The sequence below is a fragment of the Physella acuta genome, unplaced genomic scaffold, assembly GCF_028476545.2.
Source record: "Physella acuta isolate Inbredline_101_S28 unplaced genomic scaffold, ASM2847654v3 ptg000608l, whole genome shotgun sequence".
NCBI classification, from domain to species: domain Eukaryota; kingdom Metazoa; phylum Mollusca; class Gastropoda; family Physidae; genus Physella; species Physella acuta.
The window spans coordinates 1-22,514 of NW_026732127.1; the positions used below are offsets into that span (position 1 = coordinate 1).

The 22,514-nt window shown below is 36.1% G+C and overlaps 2 protein-coding genes across 2 annotated transcripts; both read right to left on the reverse strand.

The window, feature by feature from the left end:
• Positions 1–4,913: 4,913 nt before the first annotated feature.
• Positions 4,914–9,275, reverse strand: LOC131947828 (uncharacterized). The gene is made up of 4 exons (XM_059309166.1): positions 8,999–9,275; positions 7,769–8,059; positions 6,593–6,706; positions 4,914–5,932 (listed from the first exon to the last, which is right to left on the reverse strand). The coding sequence occupies exons 1-4, from the start codon at positions 9,048–9,050 to the stop codon at positions 5,874–5,876; spliced, it is 516 nt and encodes a 171-aa protein (XP_059165149.1). The 5' UTR covers positions 9,051–9,275; the 3' UTR covers positions 4,914–5,873.
• Positions 9,276–12,348: 3,073 nt separating this feature from the next.
• On the reverse strand, positions 12,349–22,514 carry LOC131947842 (uncharacterized). Its single transcript, XM_059309201.1, has 8 exons — positions 22,403–22,514; positions 17,615–17,899; positions 16,706–17,050; positions 16,318–16,611; positions 15,839–16,174; positions 14,961–15,008; positions 14,560–14,673; positions 12,349–13,536 (listed from the first exon to the last, which is right to left on the reverse strand). The coding sequence occupies exons 1-8, from the start codon at positions 22,455–22,457 to the stop codon at positions 13,361–13,363; spliced, it is 1,653 nt and encodes a 550-aa protein (XP_059165184.1). The 5' UTR covers positions 22,458–22,514; the 3' UTR covers positions 12,349–13,360.

The window sequence follows — 22,514 nt, forward strand, 5'->3', positions numbered from 1 at the left end:
TAACCCTAAACCCTAACCCTAACCCTAACCCTAACCCTAACCCTAACCCTAACCCTAACCCTAACCCCTAACCCTAACCCTAACCCTAACCCTAACCCTAACCCTAACCCTAACCCTAACCCTAACCCTAACACTACTAACCCTAACCCTAACCCTAACCCTAACCCTAACCCTAACCCTAACCCTAACCCTAACCCTAACCCTACACCTAACCCTAACCCTAACCCTAACCCTAACCCTAACCCTAACCCTAACCCTAACCCTAACCCTAACCCTAACCCTAACCCTAACCCTAACCCTAACCCTAACCCTAACCCTAACCCTAACCCTAACCCTAACCCTAACCCTAACCCTAACCCTAACCCTAACCCTAACCCTAACCCTAACCCTAACCCTAACCCTAACCCCTAACCCTAACCCTAACCCTAACCCTAACCCTAACCCTAACCCTAACCCTAACCCTAACCCTAACCCTAACCCTAACCCTAACCCTAACCCTAACCCTAACCCTAACCCTAACCCTAACCCTAACCCTAACCCTAACCCTAACCCTAACCCTAACCCTAACCCTAACCCTAACCCTAACCCTAACCCTAACCCTAACCCTAACCCTAACCCTAACCCTAACCCTAACCCTAACCCTAACCCTAACCCTAACCCTAACCCTAACCCTAACCCTAACCCTAACCCTAACCCTAACCCTAACCCTAACCCTAACCCTAACCCTAACCCTAACCCTAACCCTAACCCTAACCCTAACCCTAACCCTAACCCTAACCCTAACCCTAACCCTAACCCTAACCCTAACCCTAACCCTAACCCTAACCCTAACCCTAACCCTAACCCTAACCCTAACCCTAACCCTAACCCTAACCCTAACCCTAACCCTAACCCTAACCCTAACCCTAACCCTAACCCTAACCCTAACCCTAACCCTAACCCTAACCCTAACCCTAACCCTAACCCTAACCCTAACCCTAACCCTAACCCTAACCCTAACCCTAACCCTAACCCTAACCCTAACCCTAACCCTAACCCTAACCCTAACCCTAACCCTAACCCTAACCCTAACCCTAACCCTAACCCTAACCCTAACCCTAACCCTAACCCTAACCCTAACCCTAACCCTAACCCTAACCCTAACCCTAACCCTAACCCTAACCCTAACCCTAACCCTAACCCTAACCCTAACCCTAACCCTAACCCTAACCCTAACCCTAACCCTAACCCTAACCCTAACCCTAACCCTAACCCTAACCCTAACCCTAACCCTAACCCTAACCCTAACCCTAACCCTAACCCTAACCCTAACCCTAACCCTAACCCTAACCCTAACCCTAACCCTAACCCTAACCCTAACCCTAACCCTAACCCTAACCCTAACCCTAACCCTAACCCTAACCCTAACCCTAACCCTAACCCTAACCCTAACCCTAACCCTAACCCTAACCCTAACCCTAACCCTAACCCTAACCCTAACCCTAACCCTAACCCTAACCCTAACCCTAACCCTAACCCTAACCCTAACCCTAACCCTAACCCTAACCCTAACCCTAACCCTAACCCTAACCCTAACCCTAACCCTAACCCTAACCCTAACCCTAACCCTAACCCTAACCCTAACCCTAACCCTAACCCTAACCCTAACCCTAACCCTAACCCTAACCCTAACCCTAACCCTAACCCTAACCCTAACCCTAACCCTAACCCTAACCCTAACCCTAACCCTAACCCTAACCCTAACCCTAACCCTAACCCTAACCCTAACCCTAACCCTAACCCTAACCCTAACCCTAACCCTAACCCTAACCCTAACCCTAACCCTAACCCTAACCCTAACCCTAACCCTAACCCTAACCCTAACCCTAACCCTAACCCTAACCCTAACCCTAACCCTAACCCTAACCCTAACCCTAACCCTAAACCCTAACCCTAACCCTAACCCTAACCCTAACCCTAACCCTAACCCTAACCCTAACCCTAACCCTAACCTCCTAACCCTAACCCTAACCCTAACCTCCTAACCCTAACCCTAACCCTAACCCTAACCCTAACCTCCTAACCCTAACCCTAACCCTAACCCTAACCCTAACCCTAACCCTAACCTCCTAACCCTAACCCTAACCCTAACCCTAACCCTAACCCTAACACTAACACTAACCCGAACCTTAACCTTAACCTTAACCGTAGGAAAAGAGAAAATGGAAAAATAAAAAAATGGAAAAATAAAAAAAATGGAAAAATAAAAAAAACTGAAAAATAAAAAAAGTAAAAAATAATGGAAAAATAAAACAAGTTAATAAAAAAGTCTAGTGACAATTTAAGCGTAATTTCCTTATGTTTTCCATAACAATTTTAAACCTTCCATGGAAGACATGTTTGTTTGTCCAAAGAACCTAGAGGTCAAATAATAGTCTAAAAATAGATTGTGATCTAGTTTGTTTTTAAACTAGCTCCTCCTCCTTCGCTTGCGGCTCGCGGAGTTCGCTGCTAAGCCAGCCAGGTCACATGATTTACCCTCGTCCTCCTTCGCCTTCCACTACCGATTTTGCTATATAGTACTAAATTGTATTATGTATAATGTAATTTAAAAAAAAAATGTTGTGACCGAACGAAAGGATATTTTTGAAAAATTTCTTCAGCAATATTGTTCTAACATATTTGCTTTTGGAACTAGTCCTCGATATTGCTTCGTTGAGGAGGAGATACTACTTAAAGCTACGGACACACATCCATCCATCCAAAAACTGCATTTTTTCGAGTTTTTTTTTTTGGCTTTTCCGGGAAATCCAGGAAGGAATTCCGGGATTTTTTTCGGCCCACAATCATCCTCGGAAATTGCTTAACATATTTGCTTTTGGAACTAGTCCTCGATATTGCTTCGTTGAGGAGGAGATACGACTTAAAGCTGCGGACACACATCCATCCATCCAAAAACTGCATTTTTTCGAGGTTTTTTGGCTTTTCCGGGAAATCCAGGAAGGAATTCCGGGAATTTTTTTGGCCCACAATCATCCTCGGAACTTGCTTAACATATTTGCTTTTGGAACTAGTCCTCGATATTGCTTCGTTGAGGAGGAGATACGACTTAAAGCTGCGGACTAAAGCTGCGGACACATATCCATCCAGAAATGACGAGTTAATAATCGCAATTCCTGTAAGGAAATTGCACTAAAAAGTAAAAAATAAAAATGGAAAAAAAGACGGAAAAATTACAAACTGAAAATTTTAAAAAGTAAAAATTGTAAATGGAAAAATAGAAAAAGTAAAAACTAAAAATGTAAACTTAACAAATGTAAACTTAACAAATGTAAAATTAACAAATTAAAAATAAAAAAAATTGAAAATTAACAAATTGAAAATTAATAAATTGAAAATTTAAAAAAAATAAAAATAGAAAATTCGAAACTGGAAAAATAGAAAATGGAAAATAGAAAAAAAAGACAGCAACCCTAACCCTAACCCGAACCCTAACCCTAACCCGAACCCGAACCCTAACCCTAACCCTAATCCTAATCCGAACCTGAACCTGAACCCTAACCCTTACCCTTACCCTCACCCTAACCCTAACCCTATTCCTAACCATAACCCTAACCTTAACCATAAACATAACCCTAAATTCGATAAAAATAGTTATTACGTATTCTGTAATTTTATATTTGTAAAAAAATTTGCAAAAAAAAATATTAAAAAAAATGGGCCTTTATATTATTTTTTTTGTATTTTGCAATCATAATATGTATTTCTTGCGGTATAGCTAAGATTCTATAATAATATACTAATATATTCTATGTTCCACAATCCTATATCGTTCAGTAATCTTTCCCCAAATGTTTTCTATACTGAATTGTATAACACTCATACTCTATGATCACAATTAAACTCAACAACCCACTGTATTAATCTATATTGCTGAAAATAATTTAATTTTCAATTTTTAAGACAGAAGATATATTTTTATAATATTAATGATTATTAGCTCTGTAAAATGAATGGTTGTTTAATTTTTCTTACATTAATTTTTTAAGCGATTAATTAATCGAAATGGTTTTATTCCGTTAGCTAGCTTGTACAGCTTATAACTATAATTAAAGTCTCAACGAAAGAATCAAATTAGAAAAAAAATGTATAGCCTTATTCTATACGGATTAGTCCCCATAACAACTTATTTTTCTCGGATCCACGAGTCTTCACTACCGTTCACTTATTTTAATATAACCCCTTACTATTGTTACCTATCTGATTTTTGTACTTATCAAACTTAGCTTCACCACAATCATGTTTGCCATCATGTAAATATTTATTACCTTATCACTTGTATGTAAATTTTGTTGCTGTAAAATTCCAGATTGCTTCTACAGACTAAGACATTCCCAAACATGTATTGTTTTATTGAAAATAAAAGTGTTGAGGTTTAAAAAAAAATGAATTATATATTTTTAACATTTTCATTTTTATCCATATTTGTGTGAAAATATAAAAACCTATATCATTTTCGGTTTTCATCACAATGCAATACCTTTAGTTCAGGCTATAGATAATACTATATGTCCCCATTGTGGCGATTTTCAGAAAAAATCTGGTTGTAATTTGGAAAACTACGTAGGCCTACGTAAAACTAAAATAAGTAACATATTTTTAAAAATACATTTTTTTTATTCACAATCAAGACATTAACAAAGGCATTTGAAATTTGGTGTTTAGTTTTCTAATAGTGTTATCAATAGCTGGAACTACAACATACCGTTCTAGTAAAATTTGTATTTTGTAGAATTTTTACAATTTCAATGCGTATTATCTTATTCTAGTCAGATTTGAAAAAGCCTAAAATTTTCTAATTTTATCATGAAGCAATTCTTATAGTTCCGGTCATAGATAACATTTTTAGACAGCTAATTATCAATTAAAAAAAATTGTATTATAGGCAAACTGTAAATTTAAAAACTAAATACTTATCATTTTTGGATCAAATTATTTTTTTTATTTTCTTTTTGCATCATAGGCCCTCATTTATATGCTGCTTTATAGCTGATTCGCCATAATCACTATGGTAAAAAAAATGTATGGTGGATGTATAATAGTTTTTTTTGGCGAATTTTTTTGTACTTTCCTTTGTCAAGGTGATACTTCCCCCTTGAGGGGCCTCTACATGTAAAAAATGCTAAGTAAGCTTGGAAAAAAATATTTTTAGGAAATTGATGTTTTAATAAATTTCATATTCCTAGAATCGAAAACAGTTTCAAGTACACTTGTACGATACATAGAATGGTTATAGTTAATTAAACAGAAATAAAACCATCATTATTTGTTCACATTATTGAAACATTAGATTTGTAAAAAAGGTGTTTTTTCAAGATGGCCGCCGTTACCATGGCAACCATGAATAATTAGGTCCTCAGAATGTGGAATTTTTATTTACAGTTGCTAACTATTAATAATAGTATATTGTTACTTGCTTATCTCTGCTGTGGGCTAGTTTGGTTTTTACAGTGGAGTGGCCCCTTAAGTGATAAATTCAACTTTGCTAATTTGTTATTGTTGTGGTTTTAAATTAGGTTTTATAGATGTCTTATTTAGTTAGTATTACAATATATAAAGTATAAATATTGTATAAGTACTATAAATGGAAAGTGTATAATCTATACTTAAATAAAACAACTATAATTGATAACGTAAAAGTAACATGACATATAAATCAAACGAATTACATGTACATGTACATGTAACATGTACAAATTACATCTACATGTTATAAGGGCCAGATTTCGTGTAGAATTTACAAATAAGATGTTATATATAATAAATGACAGATACTATATAAACATCTGCAGATACTCTCTAAACATCTGCAAATAACACGTAGAATCCACATGTCATAAACGACAGCTCTCAGACCTCCGGCTTGTAGTTGTCTCTAGCGTCAAGTTCCCACCTTGTAAACACACAAACATTATTTTAGTAGAATTACAATCCATTTTCAACCGGGTCCTTCTGCCATACATTTACACCATTGTGCTATCCACGCAGCCAGACCAATGAGTCATCCTTACAAAAAGTTTATAAAGCCATCAAGCCCAGAGTACCTGCTGCCAATATAGACAACCCAACCAATGAGCCAATAAAACAAAGTGCCCATATAGACAACCCAACCAATGAGCCAATACAACAAAGTGCCCATATAGACAACCCAACCAATGAGCCAATAAAACAAAGTGCCCATATAGACAACCCAACCAATGAGCCAATACAACAAAGTGCCCATATAGACAACCCAACCAATGAGCCAATAAAACAAAGTGCCCATATAGACAACCCAACCAATGAGCCAATACAACAAAGTGCCCATATAGACAACCCAACCACGAGCCAATAAAGCCGAGTGCCCATATAGACAACCCAACCAATGAGCCAATAAAACCAAGTGCTCATATAGACAACCCAACCAATGAGCCAATAAAACCAAGTGCCGATATAGACAGCGCATCCAATCAAACCAGCCAATAAAACCAAGTGCCCATATAGACAGTGCATCCAATCAAACAAGCTAATCAAACCAGCTGTCTATAAAAAATACATTTCTCTACCATCTCACCTTTCACTTTGCGCATGACGAGGTTGTAGACGAGGGCTGAGACAAGGGTGAGGACCAGGACCAGAGACCCAAACAGGGCAAACATGAGGCCCCTTATCATACGTGGGCTTATGTCTGAAACAAATAAGGCAAACATTAGCCCCTTATCATACGTGGGCTTATGTCTGAAACAAATAGGACAAACATTAGGCCCTTATCATACGTGGGCTTATGTCTGAAACAAATAAGGCGAACATTAGGCCCTTATCATAAGTGGGCTTATGTCTGAAACAAATAGGACAAACATTAGGCCCTTATCATACGTGGGCTTATGTCTGAAACAAATAAGGCGAACATTAGGCCCTTATCATACGTGGGCTTATGTCTGAAACAAATAAGGCGAACATTAGGCCCTTATCATAAGTGGGCTTATGTCTGAAACAAATAGGACAAACATTAGCCCCATATACGTGGTCTTATGTCTGAAACAAATAAGGCGAACATTAGGCCCTTATCATACGTGGGCTTATGTCTGAAACAAATAGGACAAACATTAGCCCCATATACGTGGTCTTATGTCTGAAACAAATAAGGCGAACATTAGGCCCTTATCATACGTGGGCTTATGTCTGAAACAAATAGGACAAACATGAAGCACCTTATCATACGTGGGCTTATGTCTGAAACAAATAGGGCAAACATTAGCCCCTTATCATACGTGGGCTTATGTCTGAAACAAATAGGGCAAACATTAGCCCCTTATCATACGTAGGCTCAAGTCTGCAGCAAAATAAGGAAACAAAATTCCCTAGCCCCAACCCTAGCCCTAGCCCTAGCCCTAACCCTAGCCCCAACCCTAGCCCTAACCCTAGTCCCTAGCCTAAATATGTTAACCCTAACCCTAGCCTAAATATGTTAACCCTAACCCTAGTCCCTAGCCTAAATATGTTAACCCTTACACTAGCCTAAATATGTTAACCCTAACCCTAGCCTAAATATGTTAACCCCAACCCTAGCCTAAATATGTTAACCCTAACCCTAGTCCCTAGCGTAAATATGTTAACCCTAACCCTAGCCTAAATATGTTAACCCTAGTCCCTAGCCTAAATATGTTAACCCTAACCCTAGTCCCTAGCCTAAATATGTTAACCCTTACCCTAGTCCCTAGCCTAAATATGTTTGCGTCTATGCACCCACCTTTTGATTTTAACGTCAATACGATTTGAAGACTGCCTTCTGTTTCCATCTTGTTAGACACTAACAGTTTATATCTTTTAAAATGTTTCTCTGTTACCGTGGTTATCATGGCGTCTATCCTATACTCGGGTCCAGATGAATTGCTGATGAATATCTGGGTCATGTTGACGTCATCAACTGTCACGTTGATTGGTTGACATGACAGAACATGAAAGGTCAGGTTGACACGACTGTTGATTGATGACCATATGACAGAGTTGTTGACCAACGTATCCCTCAACAGCAGCTCACCTTAATCATACATGACATCAGATGTACAGATGTGGCATTTAATATGACATCAGATGTACGGATGTGGCATTTAATATGACATCAGATGTACGGATGTGGCATTTAATATGACATCAGATGTACAGATGTGGCATTTAATATGACATCCGATTTTACGGACATTGCATTCGATATGACATCAAACATACCCTCAGTAGTAGGCGGACGTTTACTCCATAAGACACTGGTCCAAAACAACGGTTGCAGTTGTTCCATTCTGCAAGTGACTGACGTACATTTATTGTAAACCCACATACATCATACTTACAAATGCACCTTTCATCGAGGTCATTGATTGTATTACATGAAATGCGGGACACATAAAAATTATGAAACACATAAGTGAATAATTAAAACTAATGTCTGTCTATACGTGAAATATTTGACACAAATGTACGACTTTTAACAAAAGTGTGCAGATATTACACACATTTGATAACAACATAACAGTGTAACATAAACAGTGTAACATATACATTGTTCAACATAGAAGTATAAAATACAACAAATATAAATCGCCACATACAAATATAATATTCTTTTGAAACTAAATTACATAATTTACACGAATCATTAACTAATGCTTGTTTAGTGACCATATTATAATCTTTTAACATTGAATGCTTTCTATTTGAGTAAACTAAACAGTAACTTTATATAAAGTTATTAAAGACAGATAACTTTAAGTAGACTACTTGTTAAATAGCCATTAGAGTACTGAGGACAAAGTTATTTCTACAGTTTGTTGAACTGGATAAAAGTTGAATGTGGTGGGTTTTTGTTTTTTGCTGTTGTGTCTTACTTCATTGTTTCGTCTTTTTCAAGCTTATGTAATCATTATGACCTGCACGGTGCCTAGGAAACCGATAGTCCACACAGATTATTGATATGATCTCTTACCTTGAGACGCATGGAGCAGGTTGACCAACAGGAGACAGAGCAGAACATACATGGTGGGAAGACCAAGTCAATTCTGGGTGTATGTGTGTTATTTTAACGGTTTTGTTTGACACGACAATTTTTTCCAAATATGTTTACAAGTGGTATGAGCACAAAGTTCATTATTTGATGACATGAACTGTTTGATTACACGTGATTCACTGATTGTATTTAAATAAAAATGATTTTTTAAAGTACTTTGTCGGATATTGTACAAGTAGTTTTCATCTTTGTGTTTTTTTTTCTATCTATGCTTTTCTTTTATAGTGTCGTTAATCCTAACTTTAGGACACAATGGGTATAGGCCTGCCTTATAAATGTACAGATTGTTATTAGCTGTAGAAATTGTTGATTTTATTACTGTTTCTCTTCACGCTACAGTACGTATCTGTTTTATTGCTGTGATTCTGGCGTCCATTTTCTTCTATCGGTGCAGTCAATCGATGTTTCTTGAACACCTGCATTTTCTTGTGTATATTTTGGTTCTGTTTATTGTTCTCTAAATTAAATAAAACAACAAATCATACACCAAGGCCGACGTGACTCAGATATATAAGAAAGTCGCTTGACAAAAGTGGCGCTGAGCTACACGCTTAGGTCGAAGAAAAACATAGAGCTACACGCTTAGGTCAAAGAAAAACATAGAGCTACACGCTTAGGTCGAAGAAAAACATAGAGCTACACGCTTAGGTCGAAGAAAAACATAGAGCTACACGCTTAGGTCGAAGAAAAACATAGAGCTACACGCTTAGGTCGAAGAAAAACATAGAGCTACACGCTTAGGTCGAAGAAAAACATAGAGCTACACGCTTAGGTCGAAGAAAAACATAGAGCTACACGCTTAGGTCGAAGAAAAACAGAGCTACACGCTTAGGTCGAAGAAAAACATAGAGCTACACGCTTAGGTCGAAGAAAAAAATAGAGCTACACGCTCATGTCGAAGAAAAACATAGAGCTACACGCTTAGGTCGAAGAAAAACATAGAGCTACACGCTTAGGTCGAAGAAAAACATAGAGCTACACGCTTAGGTCGAAGAAAAACATAACACAACAAATGCTGAACGGCTGGCTCAAATAAAGGCAGTAAACTTTATTTGGATTGAATTTGAACGAGTAAAACTCGATATGAAATAAACCGGGAGGGTAATCTCCCCTAACCTTTCTTGAACATTAATACTAATAGTTTCGCTGTCTGTGTATCTATCTATCTGTGTATCTATCTGACAAGAACGCTCTAGAGAAAACACAAGCAAATTAAAAACATGCATAGTAATTCGAAAAACGAAGTATGACGGGTCACATTTAGCATAGAGTAGAAAATAATCTCAAGCCGGAGAGTGCACACAGTAATATGACGTCATTGATTCTCGAGTAAACATTGAATAAAAAGGCAATTTTGTCTAATCTAAATAGTTTGCTGTGAAGAGTTTCTTGCACACAATTCTTCGGGTAGAGTAGAAAATAATCTCAAGCCGGTGAGCGCACACAGTAATATGACGTCATTGATTCTCGAGTAAACATTGAATAAAAAGGCAATTTTGTCTAATCTAAATGGTTTGCTGTGAAGAGTTTCTTGCACACAATTCTTCGGGTAGGGGCGAAGCCCCATCCCCGCTTAAGAACATCTGAGCCCCCCCCTCTCCCCAACTCAAAAGAAATTTCTTCATCGATACTCTATAATAAAATTACCGCCTAATTAATGTGTCTAATCTAAAAAGTGGTTTTCTTGCAATTTCTTTAATGCAATTCTTCGGGTAGTGGCTAAGCGCGACACCAGTATTTCTTTCAGACTTTTTCCTCCCCGGAGAGGGGTGGGGGTACTTGAAATTTTCGGGGGCGGGGGTAGAATTTTCGGGGAGGGGGCGGACACTGGAAAAAGTATATAATTACATTTCGTTGAATGGGACGGTAGACAAGTTTTTTTTTTTTAGGGGGGGGGGGGGGTTGGGGGGGGGGGATGAGGGGTGGTGTGTGTGTGGGGGGGGGTGGTTTTAGTTTAGAGAAAAGAGACAGCACTATCAGCCTAGCGCCCGTTGTATCCTTCCTCAGCGGGCCATTTTGCTCGTTCTAATATAACATTACGGGGGATAGCAACTCGGGATATAGACATGATTTTTAATCCGTTTTTAATTTTTCTTTTTAAAAGTATAATAAAATCTCGTAGAAAAAAAAGAATTGCGCACCAAGGGAACGCCAAACAAAATGTACATAATTGTGCGGAATATTATTATTACTTTATAAACTCACATGCGTTTTTTGAGAGATCGGAAATAACGTACATTAGTACTTCCGTTCAACGGAAATTAATAAAAATTTGGCAGAAGGCAGATAATTAGATCTTTTACTTACATGTGACATTTTATTTATTTGTCTGAAACAGTACTAAAGTTATAGGCTTTTGAAATATTGAAAGTAGAATAAGTTCCACTTCCGGTTGCTGAAAATCGCTGAAAAGTTGATGCAGAACTACAAATTTGATATAAAACTGATATATGAAATTTCTTCAACCTAGCTGTAACGGTACTCATGTTATCGTGCTTACAGGCACACACACAGACATACGGACAGAATTACAAAGCCAGTTTTTTTTCGACTAGATTACGCATAGAACGCTGAAATTTTGAAAAATCTGCATTTATTATTTCTGCCCGATTGGGATGGGCGAAACTATTTTTCCCAGAGCCTATTACTGTTATAAAACTTACGCAAGGGAGATAATTCAAAGTTAACAAGTTTAGTATCACATTTATTGTAAAAGCAAGAACAAGTAAACGTGCATATATTTTGTAGGGCACAGTATAGTAGTTCTACCAATTTAACAAATATACATTTTACATTGATATTGTACAATGGATTTTGGGCCCTTAACCAACGTTACAAAGAAGCACCGAAAACCTTCTAGATATCAAACGGCTTCTCAAGATTGTAGATTTGCCAATCTTTTACATCAAAGTTTGTGTAGAGGTTTTTGATGGTATCAGAAGGGCCTGGGATAGAGACTGTAGAATAAAGATAATCCAGTTGCAGATTATCCAACAAACATCAAGGAGAAAATGCACCAAAATTAAATTTTAAACTAAAAAAAAATTAGTTATGCTCGGCTGTGGGCCCCTAAACATATTTGTTTTTATATACAGCCTCAATTTAACAAAAAAAGTAAATTATACCGTTCACCATTTTTCCCCCGTACGTTATGTTTACATTATCACGTGAACCATTGCTGTGCCATTCATTGTTCTACTTTCCATGACCTCTCTCGTTAACTCAGGTAGAGATCGAATTCTTGAAATATTCGAATTGATAAAAAAATGTTTTATCCTCAATACAAAAATATTCAAATGCGTGCAATTTAAAAAAATGTAATTTAAATTTTATCGCATGTCCTATGTTTTAAAATATAAAAAAAATACGTAATTTTTCTGTGTATGATAGTGTCCGAAGCTCTTGAATAAACTTATTACCTTATATCTCTGGCCTATTATTGGGGATTAGTAATGTTCTTATGTCCTGTTCGTTGCTCTTTCGTTTTTAATATTATTATTTTTTTTTTTTAAATACAGTTTTTTTCTATACCAGTGTTTGTGATAGTGATATGCGGCCAACCTAATTATAAAAAATGGTTAACGTGAATTTAGAATACACAGGAGATTATTTTCAAGAGCCATCCAATAATAATAATCATATATTTTATTTATTGTTAATGATTTGGTTAATTATTTAGCTTTCGCTAAACTGAAATTGTTTCTAAGGGTAGAATACTATTGGACAATTTCGCTATAGCACATTTTTTAACACTATATCTCAGTAGTGTAACAAAGCTTTTTTCGCCCAAGCAGTTTAGCCTGAATATCCAGCAGATCCAGATATCCAGCAGATCCAGATATCCAGCAGATCCAGATATCCAGCAGATCCGAATATCCAGCAGATCCAGATATCCAGCAGATCCAGATATCGAGCAGATCCAGATATCCAGCAGATCCGAATATCCAGCAGATCCAGATATCCAGCAGATCCAGATATCCAGCAGATCCAGATATCCAGCAGATCCAGATATCCAGATATCCAGTTAACGCCTGCGCCACGGGTAGGCACTACTTGAACTAGACGTGAAGCAGGGGCTTGCTGACACATCTCTTGTAGTGCGGTGTGTAAGTAAAAGGTGAAAACAACACACCACATTGCAAACACACACAAACAGTCCAAGTTCTTTATGAGTTGTGTTTTTATATCTCTGACGATGATATTGATGAAAATTAGATGAAAGCAAACACTTGCCAGCAGTAGGCATGTAAACAATGCGATAGCTAGCCAACTCAGGCTAAGTCATATCATTGCTTGATTCTTGTCATTCGATGTTTGGTTGAGGCTACTTTCACCTAACAAGTTGACTTTAACTTCCTGTTGTCTCCTGTCTGTTTGATCACACATTGTTTCAGTACTTGTATTCTCACGATGTATCCTTTTATTTCGTTTCTTCAGCTTTAAGTAGAGGAAAATACCTAAAAAAACAAAAACAACCTGTGTTTTATTCCTGAAGTAAAAAAACTATAGGTTGTTAAACTAGTAGACGAAAACGGCATGCATCACAACGTGGAAACAAAGGTGCGTTATACACAGATTTAAAAATTAGTGACAACACAGGTTATTTGAAATTTGTGACCCCATCTCCTTCCCGTTCACACAAGCCCACTTTCAACGTATTATATCACATTTTTAGTTCTGTTTCAATTTTTCAGCGATTTATGATAACCGGAAGTGGAACTTATTCTACTTTCAATTTTTCAAAAGCATATAACTTGAGTACTGTTTCAGATAGATAAATGAAATTTCACATTTAAGTAAAAGATTTAATTCTCTTCCTTCTCTCAAATTGACCGGAAAGAATATTTTACGCTGTTTCCGATTGCTCAAAAAAATACGCACGTGAATTTATAAAGTACTAATAGTATTCCGCACTATTATATACATTTTCTTTGGCGTTCACTTGGTGCGCAGTTCTTTTTTTCTACGATATTCTATACTATTTAAAAAATTGTAAGTAATTAAAAATGGATTAAAAATCGTGTCTATATCCCGAGTTGCCATCCCCCGTTGTGTTATATAAGAATATTCGAGAAAGTTTAGGGGAGATCACTCGCGGTTTATTTTATTTTCAATTGGTAAGTATTTCGATGTTAAACGCACAATGAGGACGAACACCATTTCTCTCCCTTGTCCACCAAAGTCGATTTTTCCGGAGCATCTACTCCCCCCTCTTTACTTCTTATTCAGTTGAAATAAAACAAAAATAGATGCGAGTGATGAACATTTGTAACTATTTTCGATGGGGTGATAAAATAAGCTACCACACTAGAGACATCTGACATGCTAACGACAATGTATTATTTAATGCTCATATGAATGTTTAAAAATTGATTAATACACATTTAACAGCTTTATTATTTACATTATAGTTTTAACTGACAATTAATGTATTTTACACTACTAGGCCATACCAACAAAACAAAAAGAAATTGAGTTACCAGCTATAACACATACAACCAGAGCTCCTAATACGGTGGCTATGATCAGCACTTTGTGGTCATCTTCTTGGTTTTGGGCGTATCTCACGGGGGTCGATTGTATGAGCTCCATTTCTTATTGATTAAATGGTAACAAAATAATTACTTTTTAATTATATATATATATATATATATATATATATATATATATATATATATATATATATATATATATATATACATATATATATATGTATATATATATATATATATATATATATATATATATATATATATATATATATATATATATATATATATATATATATATATATATATAAGTTCTATTGATAATATAAGTAGTATATGTTTTAGCTTAAAAAACAAAATCTAGGTTTTGTTAGTAAATAGTGTAACATTACCTCCGTTAACTGAAGTGGTTTCCGTTGTACTTGAAGATTCCGTAGACACTAGATTAAAGAAACTCACACGTTTCAAATAGTAAACTTTCTATTATGTGTAGATGACTTTTAAAATATAGATTAAAAAAGGATTCAAAATATAAAATGAGCTGGTTAAAAGAATATATGATGGAACTATTTTTACATTTTCTAACTCGCTGCTGGTTCCTTGAAATAAAAAAAATAAAACAAAAACAGCAACCACAAGAAGTCTGAAATGTATCCGGACCTATTGATACCCAATAGCGCTTGAGTGGAACCCCAAATTTATCCGGACCTATTGATACCCAATAGCGCTTGAGTTGAACCCCAAATTTATCCGGACCTATTGATACCCAATAGCGCTTGAGTGGAACCCCAAATTTATCCGGACCTATTGATACCCAATAGCGCTTGAGTTGAACCCCAAATTTATCCGGACCTATTGATACCCAATAGCGCTTGAGTGGAACCCCAAATTTATCCGGACCTATTGGTACCCAATAGCGCTTGAGTTGAGCCCCAAATTTATCCGGACCTATTGATACTTAATAGCGCTTGAATTGAACCCCAAATTTATCCGGTGCCAATAGCGCTTGAGTGGAACCCCCCAGTGAAAGCGGAAGAGCGGGCGCCCAAGACAGACCTGGAGGCGGAGTCTTTTCTAAGAACTGAAGCCAACAGGGATGTCTTGGGAGACTGCAAAAGTAATAGCCGGGGATAGGAAGAAATGGAAGAAAATGGTGGAGGCCCTATGTTTCATAAGGAGCAAAGAGGACTAAGTCAAGTAAGTCAATGGTACTCTTTATTAAATAATAGACTTAAATCAAATTGGAATTTAAAAAAAAAATATACTTTACCAGTTATTGTAGCTTTGATAAGTTGCACTGGTATTTCTAAACGTTGTTTATCAGATAAAATAAGCTCAAAGTTTTTCTCTCCATAATCTTGTTCACTTATGTTGTTGATAATAACGTGGATAATCAGTTTAATTACACCATTTCTTTTTGATGTTGACTTTATGCCATATTTAGAGTCTAACGTCGATTCGAAAATGTAATTATCGCCAATTTTTAGAACAGGGAAGTTTTCTGTTTTCCTATAACCAATTACACAGGTTTTAAATGTTTGATTTTGTCCTGGAACAGCCGTCAGTGAAACACTGCTAGTGTAATTCGGACACAGTCTTGGTTCACCTACAAGTTTTAAACATTAGAATAACTTTAATACTTTAATAGTTGCATACTCTAATGTACTAATTTAGTCAGTATAAAATTCTTTACTTTCATTAAATATTATCCACAAGCTTGGAATACAATTTTAAACGCAGAAAACTTACACATTTTAGTTTTTTTCTCGACAACAAGATCAATTTCTTTGGTGGTATCCCCAGCTATACAGGAGTAGCTGCCCATATGTGAACAATTAAGCTTGTCAATTTTAAATTCAACACTGCTCACATTTTCTCCTGCTGTCAAAAATTCTACATCATTTTTCTTTATGGTGAAGTTGCCACGTTCTTGCCTATCAACAAATCTGCATTTCAGTGACACGGCATCATCAATATCAAAATAATTAGCAAGGTTGTCTTCTATAATTGCACCATTCAATGTAAATTGTACTTGTTTAGGCTCTGCGAAAAGAATTGAAATCATGAATTAGTTCTGTGCTAATATGATACAAAAATCCCCAAATCTTTTACAAAAAAGGGATATTTTTATACTTACTTAAGCCGTTCTTTTTCTTTAAATGAAAATCAAAAATTAAATTCTCTTTTTGAGGCATTTTTATTTCAATAGTTTTTACTCCATAATCTTCGTTAATGATGTTCTTTATATGTATATAGATGTTTAATGAGTTTGAACAGTTTTTGTTAACTGTTATTTCAAAACTGTACTTCTCAGTGTTAGTAGCTTGTTTATGTATGATGTTCATTCCGTCTATGCTTAATGTAGTTGTATTTTGATCTTTAGCAAATACAGTTACGCAAATATCTAATGTGACATTTTCACCAGGATCCGCTACAGCTGTCAAGTCCTCAATCTTTTGAACAGGGCACAATCTCAATGGGCCTAAAATGTGTGATAAAAAACAATTAACTATACATATGAAGCAAACATATAAATAGACTGCTATGCTGTGCGTGTGTACTGTACTTACATGATGGTTAGGGTTAGGGTTAGAGTTAGCTACATGTACACGTTGTACATCTTGTGTACTGTACTTACATGATGGAACAGCTACATCTACACGTTGTACATCTTGTGTACTGTACTTACATGATGGAACAGCTACATCTACACGTTGTACATCTTGTGTACTGTACTTACATGATGGAACAGCTACATCTACACGTTGTACATCTTGTGTGCTGTACTTACATGATGGAACAGCTACATGTACACGTTGTACATCTTGTGTACTGTACTTACATGATGGAACAGCTACATGTACACGTTGTACATCTTGTGTACTGTACTTACATGATGGAACAGCTACATCTACACGTTGTACATCTTGTGTACTGTACTTACATGATGGAACAGCTACATGTACACGTTGTACATCTTGTGTACTGTACTTACATGATGGAACAGCTACATCTACACGTTGTACATCTTGTGTACTGTACTTACATGATAGAACAGCTACATCTACACGTTGTACATCTTCCCCAGACACACAATAATAGCTGGTCATGTGTGAACATTTCACTTCACCAACTGTGTATTCAATACTGTTCTGGTCTTCGAATGTCACAATGACATCGTTCTCTCTCTTTATTTCGAGCTTGCCAATTCTGTTTTTATTCACAAAGCTACATTCAAGAGACATTTCTTTGTTTTTTTCTACGACGATTGGTTCTTGTTCAAATCCACATGGACGGCCATTGATCTTTAATTCTACCCCGCTTGTAGCTTCTGGTAAAATATTGAATTTGCATGGTTAACTATTATTGCTAGTAATTAATTAACTTTTGATGCCTACGGCATTTTCTTCATTTCAACATGTGCAGACAATAACATTATTAAAATGTCATGGTAAACATTTCTAATGTCGTTTGATTAAGATTCGCTGTCATTTATAAAACCCTGTGTTTTTGAAATCTCTGATAAATAGAAGCGTAAATTTATTCCCAAGTAACACGTACATGCACACGTACAGGTACATGTACAGATACACGTACACGCAGTGGCGGATGCAGAGAACCCCTCCCCCCATGGACCCCTCTGTAAACAATTTTAATTGCCATAATACCACTGTTACCTATTTAAATCTATTTCTGAATCAGTATAAATGCATTTTTGTATATGTATGTTTAGAACAGTCACCTAAATTCTGACGCTATGTTCATTCTGAGTTAGTTATATCCCCCCACCACCACCACCTCACCACCATAACTGGACAGGTCGTAATTGTGTAGAGAGACATTAATGTCACACCTAGTGACAGTAATGTCACACCTAGTGACAGTAATGAATGAAGTTGATCCCCCCCCAACCCACCACGAACTGATGTGTTTTGACATTTACAATGAAATGTGCCGACATATACATTTCTTTATTAAGATAGTGATTATTTCCCTCACTGGGGCGGAACTAGAAAAAAGGCTCCCCCGCAAAAAGTTATTGCTTCACCCCTTTATATATATATATATATATATATATATATATATATATATATATATATATATATATATATATATATATATATATATATATATATATATATATATATATATATATATATATATATATATATAAGTAGAATGCGTCACTAAATTTTATACAATCTATTTCCTGCATAATTTAACGTATTTCATTGCAACGTATAACTACCCTGAGACAACAAACCAGATAAAATTATGCCCAAACTTATTTCGAGCCTGAAATAATCGTGTTTTATAATTAAAAAAAAAAAAACTTTTATTTGCCATAAAACAAATGACTACATATTTACAATAACAGAATTTACTTACCATTGATAGGTTAATAATAATTGAATAGATTAATCAAAGTTAAATAAATAGTTAACTTTGGTATATACAAAAACCAATGGAAAAAACAAAAGGGGGAATAATCATAATCATAAGGTGTTGATTACCACGAATAACCATAAATTACAAAGCTGTAACAAAAAAAAGTTTACTAAACATCCAAAGTTCAAAAGATGTCAGATTACCTTGTGACCTACTTAGGTCTTTTTGCTTTATGTATATTTAATCTCCTGAGTTATGTATTTGTCCTTGGGAGAATTGTCAGTTCACTGGTACGAATCGGTCAACTGAACTCTGTCACATCAGGTGATTGTATTTTTAATCCCTGACAGAACCTCAACCAATGATCTTGCGACCGTGAGGATCCTTGACAGATCCTCAACCAATAGTCTTAAGACTTTTGAGTTATTTCCCCTTAATCTGAGTTGTATTTAATCTCGGGTTTTTTCATGTCTAGAGGCAGCCAGATTGACCTTTGGACCAGGAGAGTTGTGCCGGTGGTTATGTACGCCACTTTGCAGTATTGTAATTATGTGAAATGTTTTATCACCTTTGTATAAGGTATTGTGTGGCAAGTTGTAGTATTTCAACTATTTTGTTCTGGTGTATTATTGCACCTTTTTGATTACTTCGGTTTTATTTTTTTCCTTTATTTGGATTTCTATTGTTGTAGAGGCTATACGTCTCTTCTTGGTTTTTTGTGGTCATTATGATGCCATTCAGTTGTGTGAAGTATTGATCTGTATTGGTGTATAATTTACTAAGCCACAGCTGTGATATATTGTGATTTTCTCAAACTGTAAGTTGGAGTTTTTGAGCTTATTTATTGTACTCTTAGAGTCTGTACATTTTGAACTTACCTAGTGTCATAGCTTGTACATTTATTAAAAAGGTATTGATAGTTTAAGTCGTGTTGAGTCTCTTCGATTTGTCGTGTTTTACCCCTAGACAACATTAACGAGCTCACGGCAAGTTGTTGGGATTCCATTAAAGTGACTTCTATCGGTACCATACCAAACGAACCTGGGGTGTCCGCTCCCTCCGCGGCTGTCGGGGAGCGGTCCATAACAACCTCTTTACTACTTAGTATTGTTTATCTTAAATGCCTTACCCTTTTAATAAGGTGATACTTTTCTAAACCACTGATGTTTCCAATAAAGTGACTTCTCATGGCTGGCAGCGTCTATATTTAATACAATTACAAAACCCGTGCCGTTCTGACAGTGTTACACTGGGGTCATAGGTTATGGGTTGAAAGGGGGGGGGGGGGCAGACATCAGAAATACTCCTTGTTTTTCCGCGTCTGGTCGGGTTAGGGTTAGGGTTTTGCTTGTTCTGCGTGGTAATCAGTGGGGATGGTTTGGTAGTAGGTTTGCGTTTGACGCCTGTTCTTTGTGGCTGGGCGTGTCGGGCTCTGTATTGTGTCGGTTGTAATTATGTGATCGGCGTAGCCTGTCTTGGCAAGCTTTGATTTTCTGTTGACTAGTGTTGTACAAAGTTCATCTTGTGCTGGGTCTGTGGCTGGTTTCGCTGATAGTTGATCATCTGTTAAACTTCTGTCATTATATTCGTCTTCAGTTTGTAGCTGATCTTGACCTTCGTAATGATTGCCTTCTTCGTCTACACAGATATTGTCTCTTTCCCTTACGAATGGGTTCCTACATGCTAAAGGGCCGTGTTTTGTAGTCGAACAAAGTGAGCATATTGTCTTCCTACTGTTCAACTGCAGGAGAATTGTATAGGTTTCATCGCCTATTTCCAGTTGAATAAAGTGTGGTAATTCGTTGGCTGGGTGTTAGGGCAAAAATCAATTGCCCAGCTGTCTCCTTTTCCGATTTTAAGAGTTGTAATCATCTATCTGGTTATGAAATGGATGTCACTATGTCGTTTACCATGTCCTTGTTAAAAATTGGTGGTATCCATTTAAGGTGACTTATTGGTGACTAGTATGTGTATCGTAGACAAAGATCTCTTCTAGAGTGATTTCATCTTGCTAACTTTTATGATCATTCTTAAGGTGTTCTTGTGGTGTTCTTGTGGTGTTCTTGTGGTGTTCTTGTGGTGTTGCCCCGGTGAAAACCCCGGGATGTTGATCTATTAATGAAGTTGTTGTTCTCACAGTTGTGGAAGTTTCCGCATTTTCCCGCGCAATGTTCAGGGTGTCTGTTACACTACATGGTGCAGTTTCTTGTCTAGGATGAAATCTCGACTCATCTGCATCATTTGGGTATTCGATTCTGTTCTCTGGGTATAGTTGGGGCAAACTGGGGTATTTTAAGAGATCTCCTTTACCACCTTTTCTAGACATATTTTTTTTCTTTGTTGATGAACAAGTGTTCGAAAAAACGAGTGTTTTATAATTATTTGTGTAGCATTTATGCTCATCGAAAATTGTGAAAATAATTATTTGAAACAGCAAGCTGGTCAAAAGTATATAAACTTGATTTGTCCAATGGTTTCTCGCGTTAAGTTTATTTTCATGATTTAAAAACATTAGTATTATTAAATTTGAATACCTTCATTTTTATATAGCTATACAATTCTTTATTATGTCTTATTTAAATAATAGTTAAGATAATGAATTGCTTTTTAATTTACATAGTACACAACTGTTTAAATGAGCTTTATGGGCACCCCTATTTTAAAGAAGGGCAATAAGTCATGGAAGTAGTGTTAAGGTTTGCCTATCTTTCAAACTATAGCCCTTGTAGATTCAAAAATATTTTTCTACGCAACAGTGTGTGTTAGCTACTGTAGAGCAATCACTGCTATAGTAGACATGTTTTTTTTTTACAAAATCACTATCAAGGTGCACGAAAAACATTATTAATGAAAAGAAAAGTCATTGTTTATTGGTAGGCAATGGGCCCCCTAAATGTCCTGGCCTCCCGGGGTTCCTGCGGCATGGTAGTTCCGCCCCTGTTTACCCTAGTTCGCTTCTCTTAATTAATATTCCAGCAATTATTATGTCAATTTTTTTACAATGATTACAAAATATATTGCGTATCGTTCATTGTTATTCATTGTATTGTGTGTATATTTTTACATCATAGCGAAGCAATGACATACATTCAATATATATATATATATATATATATATATATATATATATATATATATATACATATATATATATATATATATATATACAAATGATGGAAAATTTTGAACCCCCCCCATGAGACGATCCTGTTTACGCCACTGCGTACACACATGTTTTTGTGCATGCTGTTTAAAATATATATATATATATATATATATATATATATATATATATATATATATATATATATATATATATATATATATGGGTATAGAGGGCCTAGGATGGTTGCTAAAGTACAATAAATCGATTTTTGTCATTAACTCCTCTCTAAACATACAATTTCTAGATGTGTGATGTAAAATATCTATAGCTATTACTTACCAGTTAAATGTATGCTGCAAATTAAAAGGAAAACTACGCTTAACCAGTGGAACATTTTGACGTTACATTTCTGTTACCAACACAAGCATTTATTTTAATGTGGGAAAACAAG